Below are 22996 nucleotides of genomic sequence, written 5' to 3'. Positions count from 1 at the left end.
CCTAATAATTGGAGGCTTTGTTGGAGCAACAGAACATATTTTTTCAGAAAAACAAGGGAAGCATGCAAAATATTTGAAGTTAATTTGACAGGGAGCCGAATGTCACCATTCTGCACCATGCCTCCCAATGAGACAACACTGCAGTTAAAATGACAAATTTAGCTCCACTGATCAATAAATGGGTCAGAAATGCGTAGTACCACAGAATGTGGAACTAATGGCTTGAGTGATACAAGCATGGCAGACCCAAGTTTTGATTCCTGGTTTCAGCTGATCTGAGCTGCAGTAGCTGTGTGGCAAATTTAACTACCCTCAGTTCCCTTTGACCAGAGACGGAAAATCCACTAAATTGATGTTCAGTGACCCTGGCAAACAGTGAGTATTGAATTGGGCCCGTTTCGATTTTGCCAGTAATTAGTGTCTGCGATCACATTTTGTTCGGTGGACAAACTTTAAAGGCTTTTCACTTTGCAGGGAACTGCACCCCAACAATTCCCACTGCCTTCAGGAGAGGAGTGAAAAGGAACCTAGACAATAAAAATGGAGAAGAGCAATGGGGAAAATAAAAATAAAAATGGAAGCTTCAATCAGGTGACCAATCTTATTCAGCAAACTAGAAATTATTGTGAATAAGTAAAAATTGAAGTAAAAGAGGATCAGTCCTACACAGTTAAAAAGAAACCCCTTAGATGTGGAATTGCACAGCCTTTCCCAAACATATTCATTTATAACAGAAGGAAAGGGGCACTATTAAAAAAGAAGGCATTATAAAGAATTGAATGAGCTTCAAGGCTTAGAACTGTCCGTCCAGGTGACATACATGCAATCCCGTTGACTTTCCTCACTATTCCATTGTCACGGGGTCAGTGTGTAATGAGTTTGTTGTGCTACAGATTACGTTTATTGCTATGAATTTCATTTTCAATTAAAATTTAACCCATTAACATTGAGCACTGCAATAAAATGCATCATATTGGCATATTCGCGCTTACAAGTGTGAATGATTCGCCTCTACCTGCATTCTCACTTGTGTGCCACAAAAAAATTATTTGAAAGATGTCATCTGGCACTCAAATAACATGAACATGAGTCTTCTGAGTGAGTTATAAAAAAGAAAATTTTAATGAGAAATGGAATTTTAATGAGGTAAGCCTGAGGCAGTAAAGGCAAATTGGGCTTTCAATAAAAATAGACAGAAAAGTTAAATGTAAAAGTTACAAATTAACAATAGAAAATGATGGAAGATGTGGAGAATATAAAAGCTATATGGCATAGTGTCAAAGCTCTTGACTTTGTTGACTGCTTATGTATGTGATTAGAAGCCTCAAAGGCCACATATAAATCCACATTACATATCATTTGGAAATATCTAACATTGCTGATATTAACCAACCCTGGAGTTCTATTTAGGGTTTGTCCGCCGACTGCATAACAGGCCTAAAAACAGCCCTTTCCAATGTCTAGGCCTATGCAATTCAATTAGCACAAAGCTACAAGGAGGAAATCAATCACAAATAAAACTACAATAATTCCTCATTTAATGTCATTGTTTGGTTCTTGAGAGATGCAAATTTAGGCAAAACAAGATTAAGCGAATCAGATTTTCCCCTAAGAATTAGTGTATAAACTTAAATTAGATATATGAGGGAGTCAGAGATCAAATTATTGTAATGGGGGATCGAGCTGTTTCTGATTTGTTCATTTGTGTTTTCAGTTCCCTCTCTCGATCAATAATAAAATGGTTTGTTATTTTTCTCTTGTGTGATCTGGGTGCCACTTACAGGGTAAGCGTGGGAATGAAGAGGCCATTTTCAGGCTGATCTATTTATTCCACAGTGCTCCTCGGACAAGATCATTGAGAGTTGTGCACACACAGTCCATTGCAGCGGTTTCAGATCTGCTTCTCCCCAGTCCTCCCTATTCTTCGACACAAAGTTGCCTGGTACACCTGCAAGCTAGAGTCGGAGATTCCCTCCGTTAGGGTCTGCAGCCCCGGAAGACCCGTGGTTTGAACATGAGCATCGGAGCTGCTTTACATGTCTTTGCACCAACTTCCGATATTTCAGCAGACACATTCGGTAATGTCTGTAACATCATCCTTTCCAACCAAAACTAGGATTTATTTACTTTCACTATAATAAAACCTACTAGAAAGTTGGAACAATCAGCGCCAATGCGAAGTAAACAACTTAACAGCAAACATTCCAACATTAAAAGGGTATATGGTCCCCACTGTACCAGCGACATTATAGCGAAACAACATTAAGCGAGGAATTACTGCAAGTGAGAATCAGAGTCAGATTGTCACAGGTGGCACAGGCCACATATGGCCCTGGAGCTGTAGTCTGCTGACTCCTGGTATAGAAAATGAGAGAAGGAAAGAAATAAGTAGGAAAACTTCGACTATAATATGAGGTAATCCTTCGGCATTAGAGGTGTTAAATTGGTCACTTTTGCAGCGTCTTTTGAAGACATGACCAAAACTGACCAGTTCCACAGAGCTGTGTTGGGGTATGGGGAAGGGGAGGGAGGAGGGCGAGCGCGAACTTTGCGCATACACCCAAGTGTGCGCCGGAAAAGCCCCCTGAGGCGCAGGGAGAAATCAAGATGTTAAAAATATTATAAAACGTGTCACCTCATGTGACTTTGTCCCCTGAGCAGGGACATGTTATAAATGAAATTTAAAATTTTTTATTTTACTTTTATTTGCTGTTGGAAACCTCATCCCCGCCTGTGAATAAGGCTTCCTAAAAAATGCAAAGGCCGGTCGGCCTTTTCGCTTGCTCACCAACCATAAGGTTGGACAGGCAGCGAAAAATCTCTTTCAATTACCTTTTTAATGGTCTTAATAGGCCTTTTAATTGTTGGCGGGCACGCTGCAGACTCCAGCGCACGCCTGCTGACGGAAATATCGCAAGAGCTCACCCGACATCATCATGCGTCATTTTAGGCTCGGTCGGGTCGGGTCAGGTGCACGCCCGCCCGACAAGCTAAAAATTCTCCAAGTTCAAACTTTAATTTTAAATTCAAGAGGAGACAGAATGAGGGCTGTTCCTCCCAGCTCCCGGCATTCCTGCTGGCTGTTACTGGCCACATTAAGCACCCTCGCCTCCCCCGCCACTCACCCAAGGGTCGCCTTTGGCGCAGCAAGTGGCCTGAAATCCATCTTCTGAAACGGCAATCTGCTTGCGGAGGCTGCAATGCCTAGCTTATTATAATTACGTTTTTTTGGGCTAGCCTCAGGCATCCCAGGTGGGACAGGTGCTTCCAGCATTGGTTCTGAGCCTGATGGTAACCCCGGACAAATTTCTGCCCCGCAGTACGCCAAGTGAAAAGCTTAATGAAAATAGCGAGTTCAGGCGTACGGAAGTAGACAACTCCCTAGATAGTCTGGTGCTGTAATAATGTTTAAAAAAAAAAATCTCCATCTTCGTTGATGGAAAGTCATTATCTTCAGGGCAGGGTGAAGTGCATTGGCCTGAAAACACATGCTTCTGGGGCTGCTTTCTTCCCTGTTCTTCTCTTTTTTCCTTTTTTAAAAGCTGACAATTAGAACCTCATTTCATATGAATTCTCGGCCCAGAAGTGTGAAACACTTACCTCATGGTACACTTGCCTGACAAACCTTCCACGAGTATAAGCCTGAATCGTGATGGCTGCGTTGCGAATTTGCAGGTACTGACGTCGCACAGCAAGCATCCTGTACTGCTTCTGGAAAACTATCACCGCCCTTGTTTTCTGTAGGAAATCCACCAGCCTTAGAACGAGAAAAGAATGAACCAAGAAAAACAGAGTGTAAGCGATAAAGCACAAGGGCAAGCTTGCTGATAAAAATGGATGCACGTGATCCAATACTTCTGAAAATACGTCATTTAAAGAAAAATCATCTCAAAATCTGAAATCAGGAGGATTCTGAAATCAAGTTAGGCTCAAGAGTTTGGGGAGGAAAGAGAGGGAGACATTGACGCGGGGAGATGGCATATAAGGAAGAGCAAGGACATGGGGAAGAAAAGAGAATGCTGGGTCGGAGAATTGGGGTTCAAGATGGGTGCTGGTGGTAGGAAAACAGAGTTTGCAACCGTGATGTTTCATGTGTGGAGTAGGATGCTAATGTTTGCTGTTTAGGAACACAGAAAAAAATGGCAAATTCCATTAGGTTCCTGACACCTGTGCCACTGTACCCCCAACATGGGGGAAACACCTTCAGATTTTTTGATAATGCTTCTGCTTAGTTTTGAACTGAGAACCTTTCACGTGGTAGGTGAATGTGATAACCACTACGCTACAGAAACAGGGAACTTAGATTATAAGTCCAGTAATGTTACCATTACACCATGCACCATTTCCCGAGAACACCTTCAGGAGAGGTGAGGGAATTTTCTTTTAATAACGGATAACAAAGATGAAGATGGAAGAAACAAGTCTATTTAGTATAAGCATATATTTAATTCATTCTGATGATTATCCTCAAACTGGAACTCATTTCTCCCCCACTCAAAGCTATTAGAGCACAAGTGGTTTAATCAGACCAGGGTTGGTTGCTCCTACAATCAAACTGAAGATGGTTGATGAGAAGAAACCAGCTCCAAGAAGGGAGCCAAGAAAGCCTTAAAAAAACCGGCAGCAAAGGGCAGGAAGAAGCGGTGAAGGTCAAGGAGGGAGAGTTACTCCATCTACATCTACAAAGTGATGAAGCAGGTTCACCCCGACACCGGCATCTCCTCCAAGGCCATGAGCATCACAAACTCGTCCGTGAACGATGTTTTCGAGCACATCGCAGGTGAGGCTTCCCGCCTGGCCCATTACAACAAGCGCAGCACCATCAGCTCCCGGGAGATCCAGACCGCCGTGCGCCTGCTGCTGCCTGGGGAGCTGGCCAAGCACGCTGTGTCGGAAGGGACAAGGGTGGTGACCAAGTACACCAGCTCCAAGTAAAACTCCACAATGGACTGAAAAACACATACAATCAAACAGCCTTCAAACAATTACTATCTAGTCCAAAGGATAACAAACAACCTTATGGTGAAGTAACATGGGGCTGTTGAAATTTAAAGAACTGTACCTCAGCCCGATCAAGCCTTCTCATAATTTTAAAACCTTTCACTAAGATTGCATTCTTCTAAATTCAGGAAAATATAAGCCTATTCTACTCAATACAACAGCCGTCTCATCTCAGGAATCAATCTAAATGAGTATTTGTTGTACCCTTTTTAGGCAAGCATATCCGTCCTTCTTGAAATTAATTGAGGTTTCCTGTGAATTGGTCCAGAAAATACACATTACATTAAACAGTTCAATTAATGTGCATTGGGGTGGTTCTTCCTGACGGGCAATATTGTTTTCATATGTAGGTAGACTGTGGATGTGTTAAATGGTATCCATTTCACATGAACTTCATTGATAGGGTGGGAGAGGAAACTGGATAGTTTTACGACCGCAGCCTATGTTATTCGCTGAGCAAGCCAAATTCCAGAGGGAAATTTGTCTTACTGATCATAACCATTTTTTTTGTATTTTGAAAATGAGGTGAAAGCTACTAATCCCAGAAGCATAGGATCCTAGTAACACCTTTAGGATTTTAAAATTAAAAGATTTATTAACAAGAAGAAAAAAAAACTTGCAAGATTAAAATTACACACAACATTCCCCAAAAAATCTACTTGGTTAGAACACACAAGTAAACGAGTTGGCAACAGCTCCCTTATAGATTTTAAAAATCCAGTAATATTACCCAAGGCAAAACTGCTGCTACTTTAATAAAGGGTATGTCACACGACTTCTCACTCTCTTCCACACTGCTGTGGAAATCCCAGAAAGAAAGGTTCAGCAACAGACTACATTCTGTTCTGGCCCTGGAGAGGGTCCAGAGGGGGTTCATGAGAACAATCCCAGGAATGAAAGGCTTAACATATGAGGAATGTTTGAGGACTCTGGGTCTATACTTGATAGAGTTTAGAAGGATGAGGGGGGATCTGAAACTTACAGAATACTGAAAGGCCTGGATAGAGTGGACGTGGGGAAGATGTTTCCATTAGTAGGAGAGACTAGGACCCCAGGGCACAGCCTCAGAGTAAAGGGGAGACCTTTTAGGTGAGGAGAAACTTCTTTAGCCAGAGAGTGGTGAATCTATGGAATTCATTGCCTTTAGAACTGTCAGCGATCTCCCTGAGGCAGCACTTAGCTTCAGGGAGATGTGCACTCTTTCGTGCGCATGCGTGAAAGAGCACACTCTCGCTTTTGGGGAATCCCCCCCTGCCTGCACAAGAAGCGTATAGCGCTTCCCACCAGACGTCACGCTGGGTGGGCCTTAATTGGCCCGCCCACTTAAAATAGCGGCAGGGCCCGGCTTCTCTGGCTGGGATCAGCTCCCCGCCCGCAGGAGATTGGGTCGGGCCCACCCACCCAGCAGGCAGAAAATTCTGCCCCATGGTTCCAAGCATCTCTTTGAACTCAAGTTTCCCAAAAAACAAAAATCTTTCATGTTTACATATTGCCTCCACTTTCGGGTAAAATAAAATTTAATAACCTTCCCTTGTTTACTTATGAAACATTTGTAAGCTGTAAAAGTCCCCTGTCACTTCTAAACTCACTTTAAAATTTAACAGCTAAAAAGTCAAGTTCTTACTTCTCTTATAATACAAATTTCAAACCCAACTATTTACTTGTACATTCAACTTCACCATAGCCTGTCATTACAAATGCATGCACCTAGCGCTTTTACCTTTCATCTCCCTGCTCCCACAGAAAAGCTGTCTTTACTAACCTTCCCCCAGTTTAATTACACACACATACTCACAGCTTTCTTTACAGAATACCACCATGTTCCCAAAGATATTTTTTAAAAATCCATCATCACAATAGTCAGAATGTGCTAGTTTTCTAAGTTGGCACATATGATGCGATCACTTCAGCCCCTAACAATACAATGAAGTCCTGAGAACTGTGCCTACCTGCGGGCTTGGTAGCCCCGAACATGTTTCTGAATAGTGATGGCAGCTTTCCTCATCCGTCTGTACTTGATTCTCTTTAACCAACCACGAACAGTTTTCTGTATCATCATACATGCAGCTCGGAACTTATCGGCCCGGAGTTTTTCCAGATATGCCACCTGGCCAGCACGGAAGAAGATTTTGGTTCGGCCAAACTGGAATTTATCAGGATCCTGGCAAAATAGAACATGTGTTTTAATGAGTGATTGAATGGGACAGTGTTTCATCAGCACAAGAATAGCATATACCTACATTGGAACAAAAAGAAACACTCATGATATTGTTGGCAGGTCTTACCAACATAACAAAATTGGCAAGCAGTTCTTTTCTCTCCCCCACTGACAGAGACAGTCTCCCTCAATTATGAGATAACATTGGGCTGGCACCAAGTTATTACCTTGACAACGATTTCAAGAAGCCTCTTACAGGCCTCTTTCTTATCATGTAACGTTATGTTCTTCTTTGTCATCAGGACTCGATATCGGTTGAAAAATTCATGGTATGTCCACCTATTAAAAAGAACGGTGTTAGGTATTATGACAGCTCAACTTGCTAATTTTTAACTGGTTCTTAAAGCCACATGTTCAGAAAGCTACAGTGGAAATACATTAGATGCAGACAGACACAAGAATACTAAATGGAATATTTTAGAAAATAAAATCAAAAAGTAAAAATTTACATACAAAGCTATATTTAAAAACAAAGCGATGTTGATCCAATAAATTTTTCAGTTTGTAGGCAAGTACAATTAATAATGACAAGAGAAAAAACTAAAAGAAGTAAGAATTAAGAGAAGTCAGGTGAGACATTTTCACTCAAGAGTAATAGAGTTATGAGGTAAGTTTCTTAGTAAAGTATTTAATGGGAATAGAATTACCAGACAATATTGCTTTACTTTTATTGAGAAACCAGTGGATGCAATTTCTGAGAGGAGGAATTAAGAGAAATAACTACGTGGGGCAGAATTTTCCCCCCCATCAGGGTGGAAGTTGATGGGCTGGCGCGTGCAGGTGCGCTTCCGATCAGCGTCCCCGATCGGAGGCACGCTGCCATTTTACGTGGGGGGGGGGCAATTAAGGCCCGCCCAGCATGACCTCCGCAGGGAAGCGCTATGCACTCTCCGTGCGGGCGGGGGGGGGCGGGGGAAATCCCTAAAATCGAGAATGCGCTCTTTCGCACATGCTCACGAAAGAGCGCACTCATCTCCCTGAGGCTAAGTGCTGCCTCAGGGAGATCGCCTCTACTGTCAACAATATTAAAAATAGAAAAAAAAAGGCCCTTACATGTCCCCTCATGTGACAATGTCACATGAGTTGGGACATGTTCATAATTTCCATAACAACTTTATTAAAATTTTAAAACCCTACGTGAAACCTCATCCTGCCAGTGGATGAGGTTTCATATTTTTTCTAGTCGCCGCTGGGGCTCCTGGCCTGCCCGCCAACCTTAAGGTTGGACGGGCAGGTCCACTAATTACTTTAATTGATCTGTCAATGGCCTCAATTAGCCATTGACAGGTCGGTGGGCCCGCAGCCGATTTTGCTGAGCCCCCGCCTTCCTGAAAATTTAAATGGCGCGAGATGACGTTGGGAGTTCCGCCCGACGTCACCGTGCGTCATTTTATGCGTCAGCGAGCGGGCCCCTCCCCTGCTCGCCGATGGTAAAATCCTGCCCATGGAGCTGCCTCAGGGAGATGAAGCGCTGTTTAAAAAAAATAATGAAGAGAATAACCGTAAGGTTGAATGGGCAGCATAAATTTGAAATTAATTACCTTTTTAATGGTCTTAATTAGCCTTTTAATTGTCGGCGGGCATGCTGCCGACTCCAGCACGTGCCCGCTGAATGAAATATCGCAGGACTATGCGATGACATCCGGACGCTCGCCCGATGTCACTGCACATCATTTTACGCTCCGCTCGGCTGGGTTGGGCATCCGCCTGCCTGCCGAGCTCAATGTTCTGCCCTTGATCTCTGGGCTCAATATGATTTACAACTGAGTTGCATTACTACTGAAAATGTTGCATCTACTATAACTCGCACCTTTTCAAAAAAAACCTTACTAATGGTTTGCTTCAGTTTTCTTGTTATCCTCATGGATTTTCTCAGAGGTCACAGGAATGGGCAAAAGAAATTACATGGACTGAATGGATCTCAGAAGTTGTTCGCTATATCCATGCTTGTGGTGGGTATCCTAGAGTGTCCACTGAGCTGGCACAGATACTCCTCAGGTTTGAAATACGGTTATTTGATCCTGAAATACTTTTGTTTTTATCTACCAGTTATACTTTGCATTCAGTGATGATATAATCCTGATTCCACCTCCCATCCATTGCTTTGCAAAAAAGGTTTTAGATGAACTCTGTACAGTAGCATGAGCCACACACCTACCTAGATGGGTATCCCGCAGCACTGATGCGGATAGTCTCCAAAACTCCACAGGCCCGGAGCTGCTGTACAGCTCGTTTGGGATCAAATCTGCAAGAGAGAAATGAGTATTTAAAACAAATTCCAATTAAAACTTTGTTATCCATTTTTCTTATTCATTTATCTTCTGTTTTTAACACAATGGGATTTTAACAGCCTTGCTCTATGAGAGTGCCAATTTATTAACCACTTTGTGCTACAGATTTATGTCCAGTAGAAACTGAGTCAAAACTAACCCCATGCTTTCCATTCAATTTGCATTGAGCTTCTGAACCGATGTAAATTCAAAATAAATTGAATAGTGATTCCAACATCAATTCCTGAAACAGTTCACTCGGTATTTATTTTATAAGAAAGAAAACAGTGGATACTTGTGAAACAATTAATTACCCATTTCCAGATTTTTACATTGAATCTCTGCTGCTTTAAATTTATATAGTGGCCTTTCAAGAAGAACTCTCGTTGTGTTTTGGAATTACAACCTTGCAGTTTCCTGTTTAACTAATCTTGTTGCCCATTAGACTAGTCAGCATATCTGTGAAAACATCCATTCTGCAGTGCAGTTAGGCTATGTTATGGAATGTTCTAGAATTTAGAATTTATTACTGGAATTTTTCTTTCCTGGAGTATAAAGCAAGATTTACAAGGATTATACCAGAAATGTGTGAGTATACATATCAGGAAAGAATTGACAGGCTGGGTCCCTTTTCTCTTGATGAAAGGCTGAGCGGTTACCTAACAGAGGTCGTTAAAATTGTGAAAGGTCTCGAGAGAGTGGATACAGCAAGAATATTTCCTCTTGTAGAGAAGAACATTACTAGAAGCCATCAATATAAGATAATCACCAAGAAATCCAATAGGGAATTCAGAAGAAACTTATTTATCCAAAGAGTGGTGAGAACGTGGAACTCAATAGCCCAGGGAGTTGTTGAAGTGAATAATATAGATGCATTTAAGGAGAAGCTAGACAAGCATTTGAGGGAGAAGAGAATAGATGGTTATGATGGTAGATTTAGATGAGAAAAGATGGGAGGAGGCTTGAGTGTAGCATGGACTGGTTGGGCCAAAATGGCTGTTTCTGTGCCATATATTCTATGCAATCCCATGTAAAACAAATTTCTCTCCATGAAGGTGAGCTTCTTGAAGTAGTATACACAGCACAGAAGATCTTATATTATTCTCATGGATTTTCTCAGAGATCACTAGAAAGGGCACATGAAATTACATGAAGTGGATGGATCTCAGAGGTTCTTCACTGTATCCATGCTTGTAGTGGGTATCCTAAAGTACCAACCAAGCTGGCATAGATACTCTTCAGGTTTGAAATGAAGTAACACTGATCCTGAAATACTTTTGTTTTTATGCACCAGGTCCACGCCAGTGTTTATGCTTCACATAAGACTCCTCCCACATTCTTTCATCTAACCCTATCAACGTATGCTTCTATTCTTTTGTTCTTCACGTGCTTGTCTAATTTCCCCTTAAATACATCAATGCTGTTCACCTCCACCACTCATTGTGGTAGCGAGTTCCATATTCTAACCACTTTGGCTAAAGAAGTTCCTCCTGAATTCCCTAATGGATGTGTTAATGACCATCTTATTAAGTTAACTGCAGATGTTGCAGAATCATGACAGGGACCTCATGCTATGAATTGAGCGACAATATGTGCAACTGTGATTCTCCATGTAGCAAGATGCTAGTCTCAGGCATTAACTTGAGCGACAGCAGAGATGATTCAGTCTGAAATGTCTACCTTCCTCCAAGATTGCACAGGGCAGGGCAGAATAGCCGCAGCAGTACTTCACCCCTTAATAATGACTGGCTCAAGAACAAATTCCTGTGGTGTGTGCTACAGGTTTGCAAACCATGAAGAAAATAAGATACCATGAATATTTAAAGGATATTGATCCATATTTTATTTCCTCAACTTCAGACCTGTAGTGCAAAGAACATTTATTGAAAGAATGTTTAATATAACAAGTGACTTTCAGCACAAGGACTGGGGCATAACAAGATTATTTTTCATAAATCAAATTGAGTTTATATGGAGCTCCATTACGTTACATGCTCACAGAACCTAATGTTGATCTAAAGATTTCTCTACCTTAAGAGATGCTTCTGCTTCATTGCACTAGATGGTTTTAAAAAGAATACTTGCAGGAACCAACAGGATAGTCTGGCCATCAGCAAAAAGTTACAGCTGGAAAAATTTTGGTTTCTCTTAACGTTAAACTTCTGAATATTTTTTTCTTAAAAGGAAAACTTTTACTTTCCTGTATTTCAGTCATAACCACATGGCATGTGGCTTTGTTGCTCTATTCTTTCATGGGATGTGGGTGTCACTGGGAAGGCCAGCATCCTTAATTGCCCTTGAACTAAATGGTTTGCTAGGCCATTGCAGAGGGCAGTTAAGAGGGCTGTGGACCTGTAGTCACATGGAGGTCAGACTGGGTAAGGACGGCAGATTTTCTTCCTTAAAATTCAGATGGGTTTTTACAACAATGGGTGATAATTCGTGTGGCCACCTTTACTGAGACTATCTTTCAATTCCAGTTTTATTCATTGAATCTAAATTCCACCAGATAATGTGGATTATTAGTCCAGTGACATTGCCATTACACAACCATCTCCCCACATCGAACAAGATCATCCCGCTCAATTTCTGGGCTGGAACATTAGTCCACATCAGTAAGGTAAGCAGTTTAGAAATTACAAATGCCCTTAGTTTCCCTGCTTTTTCATGAAGTAAATTCCACTATAAGCATCTGGTGTTGACAACATTCTTGAGACTGGTGTTATGGCGTCAGATGGTGTGTGGGAAACAAATTAACTGCTGCCACATGGTTATCACAGAGCAGTTTAAATAGTGTAGTGTCAAATATATGATGAAATTTACACACACCCACAAAGATAATTATTATTTAAAATAACATAAGCCTTTCTATTGCCATGGTAACTAGCTCTTTTTTTAAAAAGTAGCTGGACTAATATGTGGTTATGAAAGTCATTGCGAGATAAGAGGAAGCAATGGCAGAGTCATGAACTGGAAAACGCCATTCAGCTTCTCCAGCTTGTACTGCCAATCAATTAGATCACATCTTAACTCCCTTTGCCCTCTTTTTATCCAGAGCCCTTGGAACGCTTACCTAATGAAAATCCATCACTTAGTCTTACAGTTTTCAGTTGACACGATAACAATGGCTTCTTGCGAGAAAAAGCCCCAGATTTTGACAGTGTGAGATAATGTAATAGGGGTTATAGTGTGTTGACAGCCCCAGATTTTGACAATGTGAGATAGGGTAATAGGGGTTATAGTGTGTTGACAGCCCCAGATTTTGATAGTGTGAGATAGTGTAATTGGGGTTATAGTGTGTTGACAGCCCCAGATTTTGACTGTGAGAGATTTTATTTCTGTTGAAATAAAACTTGGAATGTGTAAAGCAGGCTGACAAAATTCATTTATCCAATTTATACAATTGCAGAGTCAAAAATTCCATGCTTTGTGTGAGAAGATGCTTCCTGATTTCACTCTTTAATGGACCAGCTCTAATTTTAAGATTCTACCCTCTTGTTTTGGATTTCTCCACCAGAGGAAATAGGTCCTCTTTATTTACCTTATTGACTCTCTTAATCACTTTCAGCACCTCGATTAGATTATCACTCAATCTTCTATACTCAAGGGATTGAAAACTAAGTTTATGCAATCAGTTCTCTCAATTTAACCTTCTAAGCCCTGTTATCAGTCTGGTGAACTGCTCTTCCCAAGGCCAATATACCTTTCCTAAAGTTTTCAGCCCAAAACCGAACATAAGGGCTGGGATTTTCACTGAATCGGGAATACTCAGGAGCCCTTTAAACCAGGGGGTGCGAGGGACTCCCAGCCCCATTTCCGGGCGGAACAATTTTCAAGAATGCCCTTTAAGGGTGCGGTTTGATTCAGATCAAAAGCCCACACCTGCCACTCCTGACCTGGCTGGCTCCATGGCGGGGATAGGTACATCTGGATCCGCCACAATTTTCATGGAGTCGGGTCAGATTTTAGAAGATCCATGGTTCACAGCCCTTCAGAGTGAGCCATAGTCTGCATGAGGGGGTCTTTTAAGAGGCAAGTTCAAAAGGTCCTCCTCATGCCCTCCATGCAAAGGTATGCCCTCCCTACCCTCTCCTATGGCCCCTCACGCTCCACGTGCCAAGGTGTACCCCCTACCCACCCCCATAGCTCCTCATGTCTCCCATGCCAAGGTAAGGCCCCCTGAACAACCCCTTTGGCCCTCATGTCCCCATGCCAGTAATAATTCTGTGATTCTGTAAGGACCCACCCAAAGAAACCCAAAGACCCTTGTGCCTCCCCATGCTTAGCTATGGCACTTACATTGCATACATAATGAAGCTCGGCTGAGAGCCCAAAAATTCATTAGAGTATGAAGCCTGAGCCCCAGAGAAAACATTTCTTGATTGACAGCTCTGGCTCTCTGATCTCTGCTGTCAATTTCACAATGTTTACTTACATAAGATTAAAAGGTTTCAAGTGCTTGCAGTTTCAGCTATTGATACTTTAAATGGCCTGGATAATTGACACTTTTATTGCCCTGCCATAAAAAGAGGTTACTTTCCAAAGAAAGTGGAAAGTTATCAATGAATAACTGTTCCTTAAAACTTTTGTTTTACACATCTTACTGTCACTACAGTCACGATGGGCTGAATCACCCCCTTCTGTGCTGAAACAATTCCATAGGATTAATTTCTTCCATCCTGTGTCTGGTGGGTGAATGAGCATAGATGTGATATAGCTTGGTCTGGGGGGTATAAGGGGTCATAAGGGTTGTTTGGGGGGGCCTTACCTTGGCATGGGGGCAAGAGGGGCCATAGGAGGTGGGTGGGTAGCCCTACATTGGCATGGGGTATATGAGGGACCATAGGAGGTGGGTGGGTAGCCCTACCTTGGCATGAGGGACAATAGGGATGGGTTGGGTCATGAGAAGCCATAGGGGTTGTATGGGGGAATTCCTTGGTGTGGAGGGCATGAGAGTTCATCAGGGTGGATGGGGTGCACACCTTAGCATGGGGGGCACGGGGTGCACGTGGGCCAGGGGATGAGGGAGTGTAAGGGATGAGGACTGAAGTGCCCTTCTGTTTTTATTTTAACTGGGACGAAGTCCCACAGCACTGAGGCAAACCTTTTAAACAGCCCATGGCTCCCTTCGACCTCTTTCCCAGGTTGGCTGGCCCAACTGCAGGCCACACCCAATGTTCTACCCCAGAACAGTTTTTAGTGATCTGCGTATATTGACACCTTTTGCAGCTACTCTTCTAATAGTATGGCAACGAAGGGCAATAAAAGATTAATTGTTATGCAAAACTAAGAATTAAATTGATGCAAGTACAGCCAGAACGTTTCCTGGGACTGCGGATTTATGTCAGAATCAGGTGACTCTGACTCACGATTTGTCTATTTACACTCATGTTGATCCAGTATAATCACAGGAAATTCACCTTTTTTGTTTTTGTCCACGTTGGGGGGTGGGGGCGGGTGCACAGTGTAGTTCTGGAGGTGGGGTGGGGGGGTGGCATGAAGTCATATTAAATCCACAGAAGTTTGGGCAAAGGTCTCAATAAATTGGTGTAAAAGATTATGGAAATTCCGACTGTGTGAAAGAGTGGGCACAAATCGCTTATGCTCAAATTTCCTTGATTTTTTAAAGCAGGAATTAGTGGTATGCGCAATTTTGCAATTTTTTTGGGGGTGCAAAATTGCAGCAAATTCCAGGTCATTAATATTGGTTACCAGGAGTCTTTATTCAGGATTGTCTTTAATATCGTTTGCCCTAAGTTTCAGTTCAGTTTTAATCTTTCTATACATCCAGTGAACTCTATGCTTTAATGGGCTCCATTTTCATTTCATTGGAATATAGTTATTTTGTATTCTGAGCATTTCACATTTGAAGGTTACCCATTGCTGATCGGCCGATCTCTTTGCTAACTTATCTCCTGGCCCAGGGTTTCTCGGATGATGGGGTTTCCCTTCTCGCCATCTGAAGAGTCAGCAGTGAACACATCACTGCCAATACTGCCTGCCTTGCAGCCATTTAATGCCCCAACAAGCACTAAATTGGCTGGAGGCAGGACTTCTGCCCCTCACTTGGGAGGAATTCCCGCCTCAGAGAGCTGCCGGCCAATAGTCCCGGCAGCGCCAGAAGGTGCAGTGGCCAGGACTGGGACTGCAAGCAGTATCCAGAGGCCCGGTTAAGTTTTGGGGGTCCCAGGGAGGTGAGGGACGCTGAGGCCCAGGGTGGGAGAAAGGGGTAGGGGTGTTGGTGGAGAGGCTTGTGGGAGGAAGCACCTGCAACGGCAAGACCTTTATTTGAGGGGAGGGGAGGGAGGGATGATGTTAAAAGGAGGCTGTTGATGGAGGCACAACCCCCCGCCCCCACACCCCTTCCCGTCCGAGGCCTGAGCACGGTCATTTTTTGGGCTTCCCCCCTTCCCCACTCATGAACTCCTCCCGCCAACTTGAAAAGTGAGAAGGACTTAAGTGGTCATTAATTGGCCATTTAAGGGCCTCAAATTGGGGCAAAGGCAAGGGGCTTCTTAGGCCCCACCGTAAAATTCCAGAGAGGTCAGGGTGGGAAGGAGCCCAGTGGGAAGGCCATCCGAAGAAGTTTACGGTTACCCCCCTGCCTACAAACCCGCCAGCCGGGAAACATAAAATTCTTCCCATTGAGTTAATTTGGATCAGGCGGCCTTTTAATTTTGCCATTTTCCGATAAGTTACCCTTATATTTGACAATTCACAATCCTTTTCTATACACAAGTAACGTTTTAACACAACAGCATATTATGTGGACATATTACCAATTGCAAATCTGTAAGGCAATGTGTCTCATATCATTAGACACCATGGGGAGAATTTTCTGGACACAGAATATTTTCGAGTGTCAGGACAAATTATGGGTCTCCCGGATCAAGTTTCCAGAAGGCGATCATTTAGCAGGTGACCTCCGGGTTTGGTGTCCAATTACAGGTGGTGGGCAAGTTGAAGAGGTTGGAGGACCAATCAGCACAGTGGCAGTCTTCAGAGAGGTTGGAGTGTCAGTGTGCAGCTGAAGCGAAAGCCTCAAAGGAGGCTGGATGAAATGGCTGGGGGAAAAAGCTGTGGGAACCACAGTCATTTCTGCACCCCAAGCACAGGTTTGCTACTTGCATCATTAAATTGTTGGATTGCATCTTTCTGCGTAGTGCTCCGGCCTCCCACCATGCAGCTGCTTCCTCTGAGTAGCCAAGGTCTGACATCGTGTTGCGCGGGCCCTATTCTATCAAAATTGCACTGCCCTTGGAAATTTGCTGCTAACTGCTGCCACCACAAATAAGATGCCATCGGGAAAAGCGGGAGGAAGCGGAAACACATTGGGGAACCAACACAATTCATTTACCCCTGATTTTGCTCGTGTCCCTGTCCCCAAAGGATTGGTAAAATTCCCCTTATATGGCATTATATTGTAGTTCTACAGTACTCCAGGGATGAATATATGCATAACTAGTGAGCTACAGAAAGCACTGATAATGATGTGCAGTGAAACATCAGTATGTTAACAATTTTCAGAAATGTGGACTCAGTGGTGAAATCTTTATGGGTCAAAAACATTCTGTGCTTCACTGGTTTCATCAATAAACTCGAGACTGTCACATCCTTCATGGGATTGAGCTGATTATTATTCTAGAATTTAAAAAATTCTTTTCACAGGACGTGGCCATCACTGGCTAAGCCAGCATTTAGTGCCCAACTCCAATTGCCCTTGAGAAGGTGGGGATGAGCCACCTTCTTGATCTGCTAAAGTCCTCGTCATGTAGGTACACCAACAGCACTGTTAGGGAGGGAGTTTGAGGATTTTGACCTAAGGACAGTGAAGGAATGGCGATATAGTTCCAAGTCAGGATGGTGTGTGGCTTGGAGGGGAACTTGCGGGTGGCGGTGTTCCTATGCATCTGCTACCCTTGTCCTTCTGGGTTGTACAGGTCGCGGGTTTAGAAGGTGCTGTCAAAGGAGCAAATTATCGAACTATAGAATGGTTACAAGACAGAAGGAGTCCATTCAGCCCCTTGTACAGTGCCAGTTTTCTGCAAGAGCACTTTCCGAGTCCCATTCGCCTGCACTTTTCCCAAAGCCCTGTAACTACTTTCTCTTCAACTAATTATCCAATTCTCTTTTGAAAGCCACAATTAAATCTGCCTCCAACGCCTTCCCAGGCAATGCATTCCAGGTCCTAATGACTCACTGCATAAAAAAGTTTGTCCTTATGTCACCTTTGGTTCTTTTGCCAATCACTTTCCATCTGTGTCCTCTGATTCTCGACCTTTCCATCAATGGAAACAGTTTCTTGCTATTAACTCTGTCCAGACTCTCATGATTTTGAACATCTCTATCAAATCTCTCAATGTAACTTGAAGTCCCTCATCCTTGGAACCAGGCTCGTAAATCTTCTCTCCACCTTCTACAATTCCTTCAAGTCTCTCTGGTGTTCAGAATTAGACACAAAACTATTGAGGCCAAACCAGTGTTTTAGAAAGGTACACCATAACTTCCTTGCTTTTGTATTCTATAACTCTATCTATAAAAATCAAGATTCCTTATGCCTTATTAATCGCTTTGTCAACTTGCCCCAATACCTTCAATGATTTGTACACATATACCCCAAGGTCCCTCTGCTCCTGCTCCCCCTTTAGAATTGTACCCTTTAATTTATATTGCTGCTCCTCATTCTTCCTACCAACATGAATTACTTCACACTTTTCTGCATTAAATTTTATCTGCCGTGTGTCTGCCCATTTCAACAGCCTACCTATGTCCTCTTGAAGTCTATCCCTATTCTTCTCACAGTTCACAATACTTCCGAGGCTGAATAATACCGGTCAGTGGGGGGATGGCGGGGGGTGGTGGTGGAGGGGGTACTGGATGGCACAATCCCCAGAAACCATGTCAGTGTGGGGCCGGCACGCTTCACGCCAACCCGCCCCGCAGACATAGAGCGCTTCAGTGTGGACTAATGGGATCCGAGTGGGAGTTCCATTCCTTATTCGGACAGAAGTCCCGCCCTCTCGAGCTGCCAGCCAATCTGATTGGCTGTCAGCTCCATCAGTCCCGGCAGTGCCAGGAAGGCATCAGTAGCTGCTGCTGGGACTGCTGGAGAAGAAAGGACCCAAAGGCCTTGGATGCCTGGAGCAGGTAAGTCCGAGGTCTTGGGCTGGGAGCGGTTTGGGTAGGTTAGGGAGCAGGACAGTGTGGGGGAATGGGGAGGGGAAAGGGGATTGATTTAAGGCAGAAAACAGGTAGGAAGGAAGGGCGGGTTCAACCTAAAGGGGACCGCACACCCCCCCATTCGGCAAAGTGCAGCCCCCAAAGAGCAACCACCCAACCCCTTCTTTACCGCCCTTTGAGCGCCCAAGGTAAGAAAAATCAGGCTTCCCGCTCCGGCCCTGCTGCCCACACCAAATGCTTTATGGCATGGGTAGTGTATTATCAAGGCCAGTTGGCTTGATATCAAGCCTAATTGACCCTGAGCTCGGGGGTGGGCGGGAAGATGGTGGGATGGGCACCACCCTATTTTACGTGCCTCCCCCCCCCCCCAACGGTAAACACACATGCCGCGGGCATGTAAAAATTCAGCCCATCAAGTTAAGTTGGCAGACAAAATTCTGAAATCCTGCAGTTGGATGAGATGATCGACATTAGAAATTCGGATGTACTTCTGGTTTAAGTGTGCTATAAAAACACCAAAGTTACTTATGTTATCAGACAAAAATGGCACAAGAGATCAATATCTTCAACAATATAGGTGGAAGCTTTTGGTCTCAAATAGAAAAGCTGCATTGGCATGAGTGACAATGCTGCACGGCTGCACTGGATACAAAATGGCCTTTTTTGTTTTACAGTCAAAGTAATAGTCCAAACATTATACTTACCACTGTGTAAACTCAGACAACATTTGCATTAAAAGACCTTGGAGTTAAGCTGCAGAGTCCCAGTATTATGAAAATTGGCAAATATCACTGAATTCACAGAATCGCAGAAGGATTACTGAGCAGAAGGAGGCCATTTGGCCCATCGTGTCTGCACCAGCTCTCCGAATGAGCACTTAGTGCCATTCTCCTGCCTTCTCTCCTTAACCAGCAATTGTTCCTTTTCATATAACAGTCTAATTCCCTTTTAAATGCGTCAATTGAACCTGCCTCCACCACAATCTGCATTTCACACCTTAACCGCTCGCTGCGTGAATTTTTTTTCCCTCATATCGCTTTTGAATTCCTAAATTTTTGAAATACATGAAATCCTGTGCGCTGAATAGATGGCTGCTCAGGACCAAGGAACTGGGCTCAGTCAGTCAGCTGGTAAAGTCTTGAACTGTGTCCGAGAGCTATGTGCTGAGAGCCATTTGTAACAGAAAATGACTGTCCAATCAGTTAAAATTCAATGGCATTCCGAAATTCTGAGCATGACTTGCATACCTGACTGCTATTTTTGAAGAAGAGAGCCAGATGATCCTCGAACTTGAAAAATCTTATCTCCATCAAAAGAGATTTGGTTGGTACTAGTTGGCAGGATTCACTTGTGATGGTAAAAGATAAATGAGGGCCGCTTCATGCCATTCTATTTGCTGACGAAATTCCTGAAAGGAAATTAGAGCATGCCTTTCCTCAACATGTCACCCATCTTGACAGACTCTCCTAGCAGTTTGAGAAATATTTTTTCAGCCTGAATCCAGAAGAATTGATTCTCTGTCCATTCACAATAAAGGTATCTCAAATCCCACATCTTCCAATCACCAGAAACTGCTGACTGGCATAACTGCAAACAGCGCTTTGGAACTGCGTTCCAGGAAACAAATGAGTTGGTATAATTTGGTTCAGCATTGAAAGAGAACATTGAGAGGTTGTAAGGAAAGCCATTGAACTACGGACCCTTTCAGAACATTCAGAACAGGGAAAGCGGTGGCATAGTGGTATTGTCACTAGACTAGTATTCCAGAGATCCAGGTTACTCCTCCGGGAATCCAGGTTTGTATCCCAACATGGCAGATGGTGAAATTTGAATCCAACAAAAATCTAGAGTTAAAAATCTAATGATGACCATGAAACCTTTGCTGATTGTTGTAAAAACCCATCTGGTTCACTAATGTTCTATGCTGTCCTTACCTGGTCTGGCCTACATGTGACTCCAGACCCACAGCAATGTGGTTGACTCTTAACCTCTGAACAAAGGCAATCAGGGATGAACAATGAATGCTGGCCTAGCCAGCAATGCCCGCATCCCATGAACGAATTTTTTAAAAAATCCACTTATGTGTCAGACGTCCAAACCAAAACAAAACACCAAGTCCTGAATCTTCTGTTTGGTGTGCGGGAGCGGGCCCCGCTTGCCGACATCGGACGCATAATTCTGATCCTCAGTTCAGTGGGTGCGCAGCGGAGTCGGCTGCACGCCCGCCGAATTGTCAAAGGCCTATTAAGGCCATTAATTAACTAATTTAGCTGAGCCTCAGGGCTGCCCATCCAACCTTAAGGTTGGCGCACAGGTGAAGAGCCCAGGCGGCCTTCGCATTTATCATGAAACCTCATCCACGGGTGGGATGAGGTTCCATGAAGTGTTTATAAATCAAATAAAATTTTTCACTAAAATTCATTGACATGTCCCAGCTCATGGGTATCTTTTTCCCCCCGTCGGGGATGAAGTTGAATGGCAGGTGCGCTTCAGGTGCCATTTTACGTGGGCGGGTTAAGGCCCGCTCAGCGTGAAGTCCGCATGGAAGTGCTATGCGGTCCTTGTACAGGGTGGGGGGGGAAGGGGGCAAATCCCAAAATCAAGAGTGCGCTCTTTCGTACGTGCGCACGAAAGAGTGCACTCATCTCCCTGAGGCTAAGTGCTGCCTAAGGGAGATCGGCTGTTCTATGACAATTATTAAAAATAGAAAAAAAAATTCTGACATGTCACCTCATGTGACACTGTCACATGAGTTGGGACATGTCCACAATTTTTACAAAAACTTTAATAAAATTTTTTAAAACCTACATGAAACCTCATCCCGCCTTGGATGCGGTTGCATGCTTTTTCTAATTCCTGCCGGGGCTCCTGGCCTGCTCGCCAACCCTAAACTTGGATGTGCAGGTCCATTAATTAGCTAAATGACTCTGTCAATAGCCTCAATTGGCCATTGACAGGTCGGCGGGCACACAGCTGATTTTGCTGAGACCCCGCCTACTGGAAAATTTAAAAGGGGCGCGGTGACGTCGGGTGTTCCGCCTGACGTCACCGCGCGTCATTTTACGCATCGGCAAACGGGCCCCGCCCGGGGGTCTCGCTAACGGGAAAATCCTGCCCCATGTGACACTGTTCTTCTTTTTGAAGTTTTAATAATAAAAATAATCTCCCTGAGGCAGCGCTGTGCCTCAGGGAGATTTCTGCACTCTCTCGCACAGGCCCCGATTCTCCCTCCTCCCCTTCGCCCGCACAGGGAGCGCTCAGCGCTTACAGGTGCGCGTCACGCTGGGTGGGCCTTAATTGGCCCGCCCACGTAAAATGGCAGCGCACAGCCAATCGGCTGCAAGCCTGCCCGCACCTGCACCTGCTCCCGCCCAGCCCGCACGAGGGGGAGAAAATTCTCCCTCAAAACTGAATTGAAAAAATCCAACCTTTGAATGAGATTTGTTTTTTTTATTGTCACATTTGAGAAAAGAAATGGTTCCAAAGATTGCTCATCTAAGAAGTTGACATTTCCACAAATGAGCAGATCCAATTTTCAACTTATAATCATTGTAAAATTAGTAAAACGAAAGTTCTGCTTTGGGGGCTCTTGAAAATCTTGGGACTATTTTTTGTAATTAATCTATGCCAGTAAGGACAAGGGTAATAGTTGAGTATGATTTAGTGTGAGACAAGGTACAATAAGTAATGCGGCTGAGTTTTGGACAATTTTTGTTTTCTTCATTCACGGGATGTGGGCTTCGCTGACAGGGCCAGCATTTATTGCCCATCCCTAGTTGCCCTTGAGAAAATGGTGGTGAGCTGTCTTCTTGAACTGCTACAGTCCATGTGGTGTAGGTACACCCACAGTGCTGTTAGGAAGGGAGTTCCAGGATTTCGACCCAGCGACAGTGAAGGAAGGCGATATAGATGGTGTGTGGCTGGAGGAGAACTTCCAGGTGGTGGTGTTCCCATGCATTTGCTGCCCTTGTCCTACTAGGTGGTAGAGGTTGTGGGTTTGGAAAGTGCTGTCGAAGGAGCCTTGGTGAGTTACTGCAGTGTAACTTATAAATGGTACACTCACAGCAGCTACAGTGTACCAGTGGTAGAGGGAATGAATGTTTAAGGGGTGCCAGTCAATGTTAGGTAATAGGCTATCATTCCACAGTGAAATTGCTAGACCCGAATATTCCATGGATAACCAATAAAGCAAACTGAAGATGCATATCTGAGTGCATGAAATAGAAAAGTCAAACTGGTGCAGAAAAAGTACCTCAAGAGATCTAAAGAGGGGAGCCTTGCTCTATGTCTAACCGCTACTGCATCCATTTACACAATAATGCAGTCT

General features: G+C 43.8%; 1 protein-coding gene and 1 pseudogene across 1 annotated transcript in view; one reads left to right on the top strand and one right to left on the bottom strand.

Moving 5' to 3' along the window:
* myo5b (myosin VB) overlaps positions 1–22996 on the bottom strand; it is a 348657-nt gene that overhangs the window by 81184 nt on the left and 244477 nt on the right. The window contains exons 17-20 of the mRNA XM_078552494.1: positions 9378–9464; positions 7387–7498; positions 6951–7162; positions 3601–3757 (exon numbers count right to left, since the gene is read on the bottom strand). Of these exons, the coding sequence (XP_078408620.1) occupies positions 3601–3757; positions 6951–7162; positions 7387–7498; positions 9378–9464 (568 nt within the window). The remainder of the gene's footprint in view (positions 1–3600; positions 3758–6950; positions 7163–7386; positions 7499–9377; positions 9465–22996) is intronic.
* LOC144686844 (histone H2B-like) lies at positions 4562–4935 on the top strand (annotated as a pseudogene).

Source organism: Cetorhinus maximus, chromosome 1, assembly GCF_964194155.1.
Source record: "Cetorhinus maximus chromosome 1, sCetMax3.hap1.1, whole genome shotgun sequence".
Classification (NCBI taxonomy): domain Eukaryota; kingdom Metazoa; phylum Chordata; class Chondrichthyes; order Lamniformes; family Cetorhinidae; genus Cetorhinus; species Cetorhinus maximus.
Note: the sequence above shows the minus strand (reverse complement) of the source record. Positions and strands in the feature narration are given on the sequence as shown.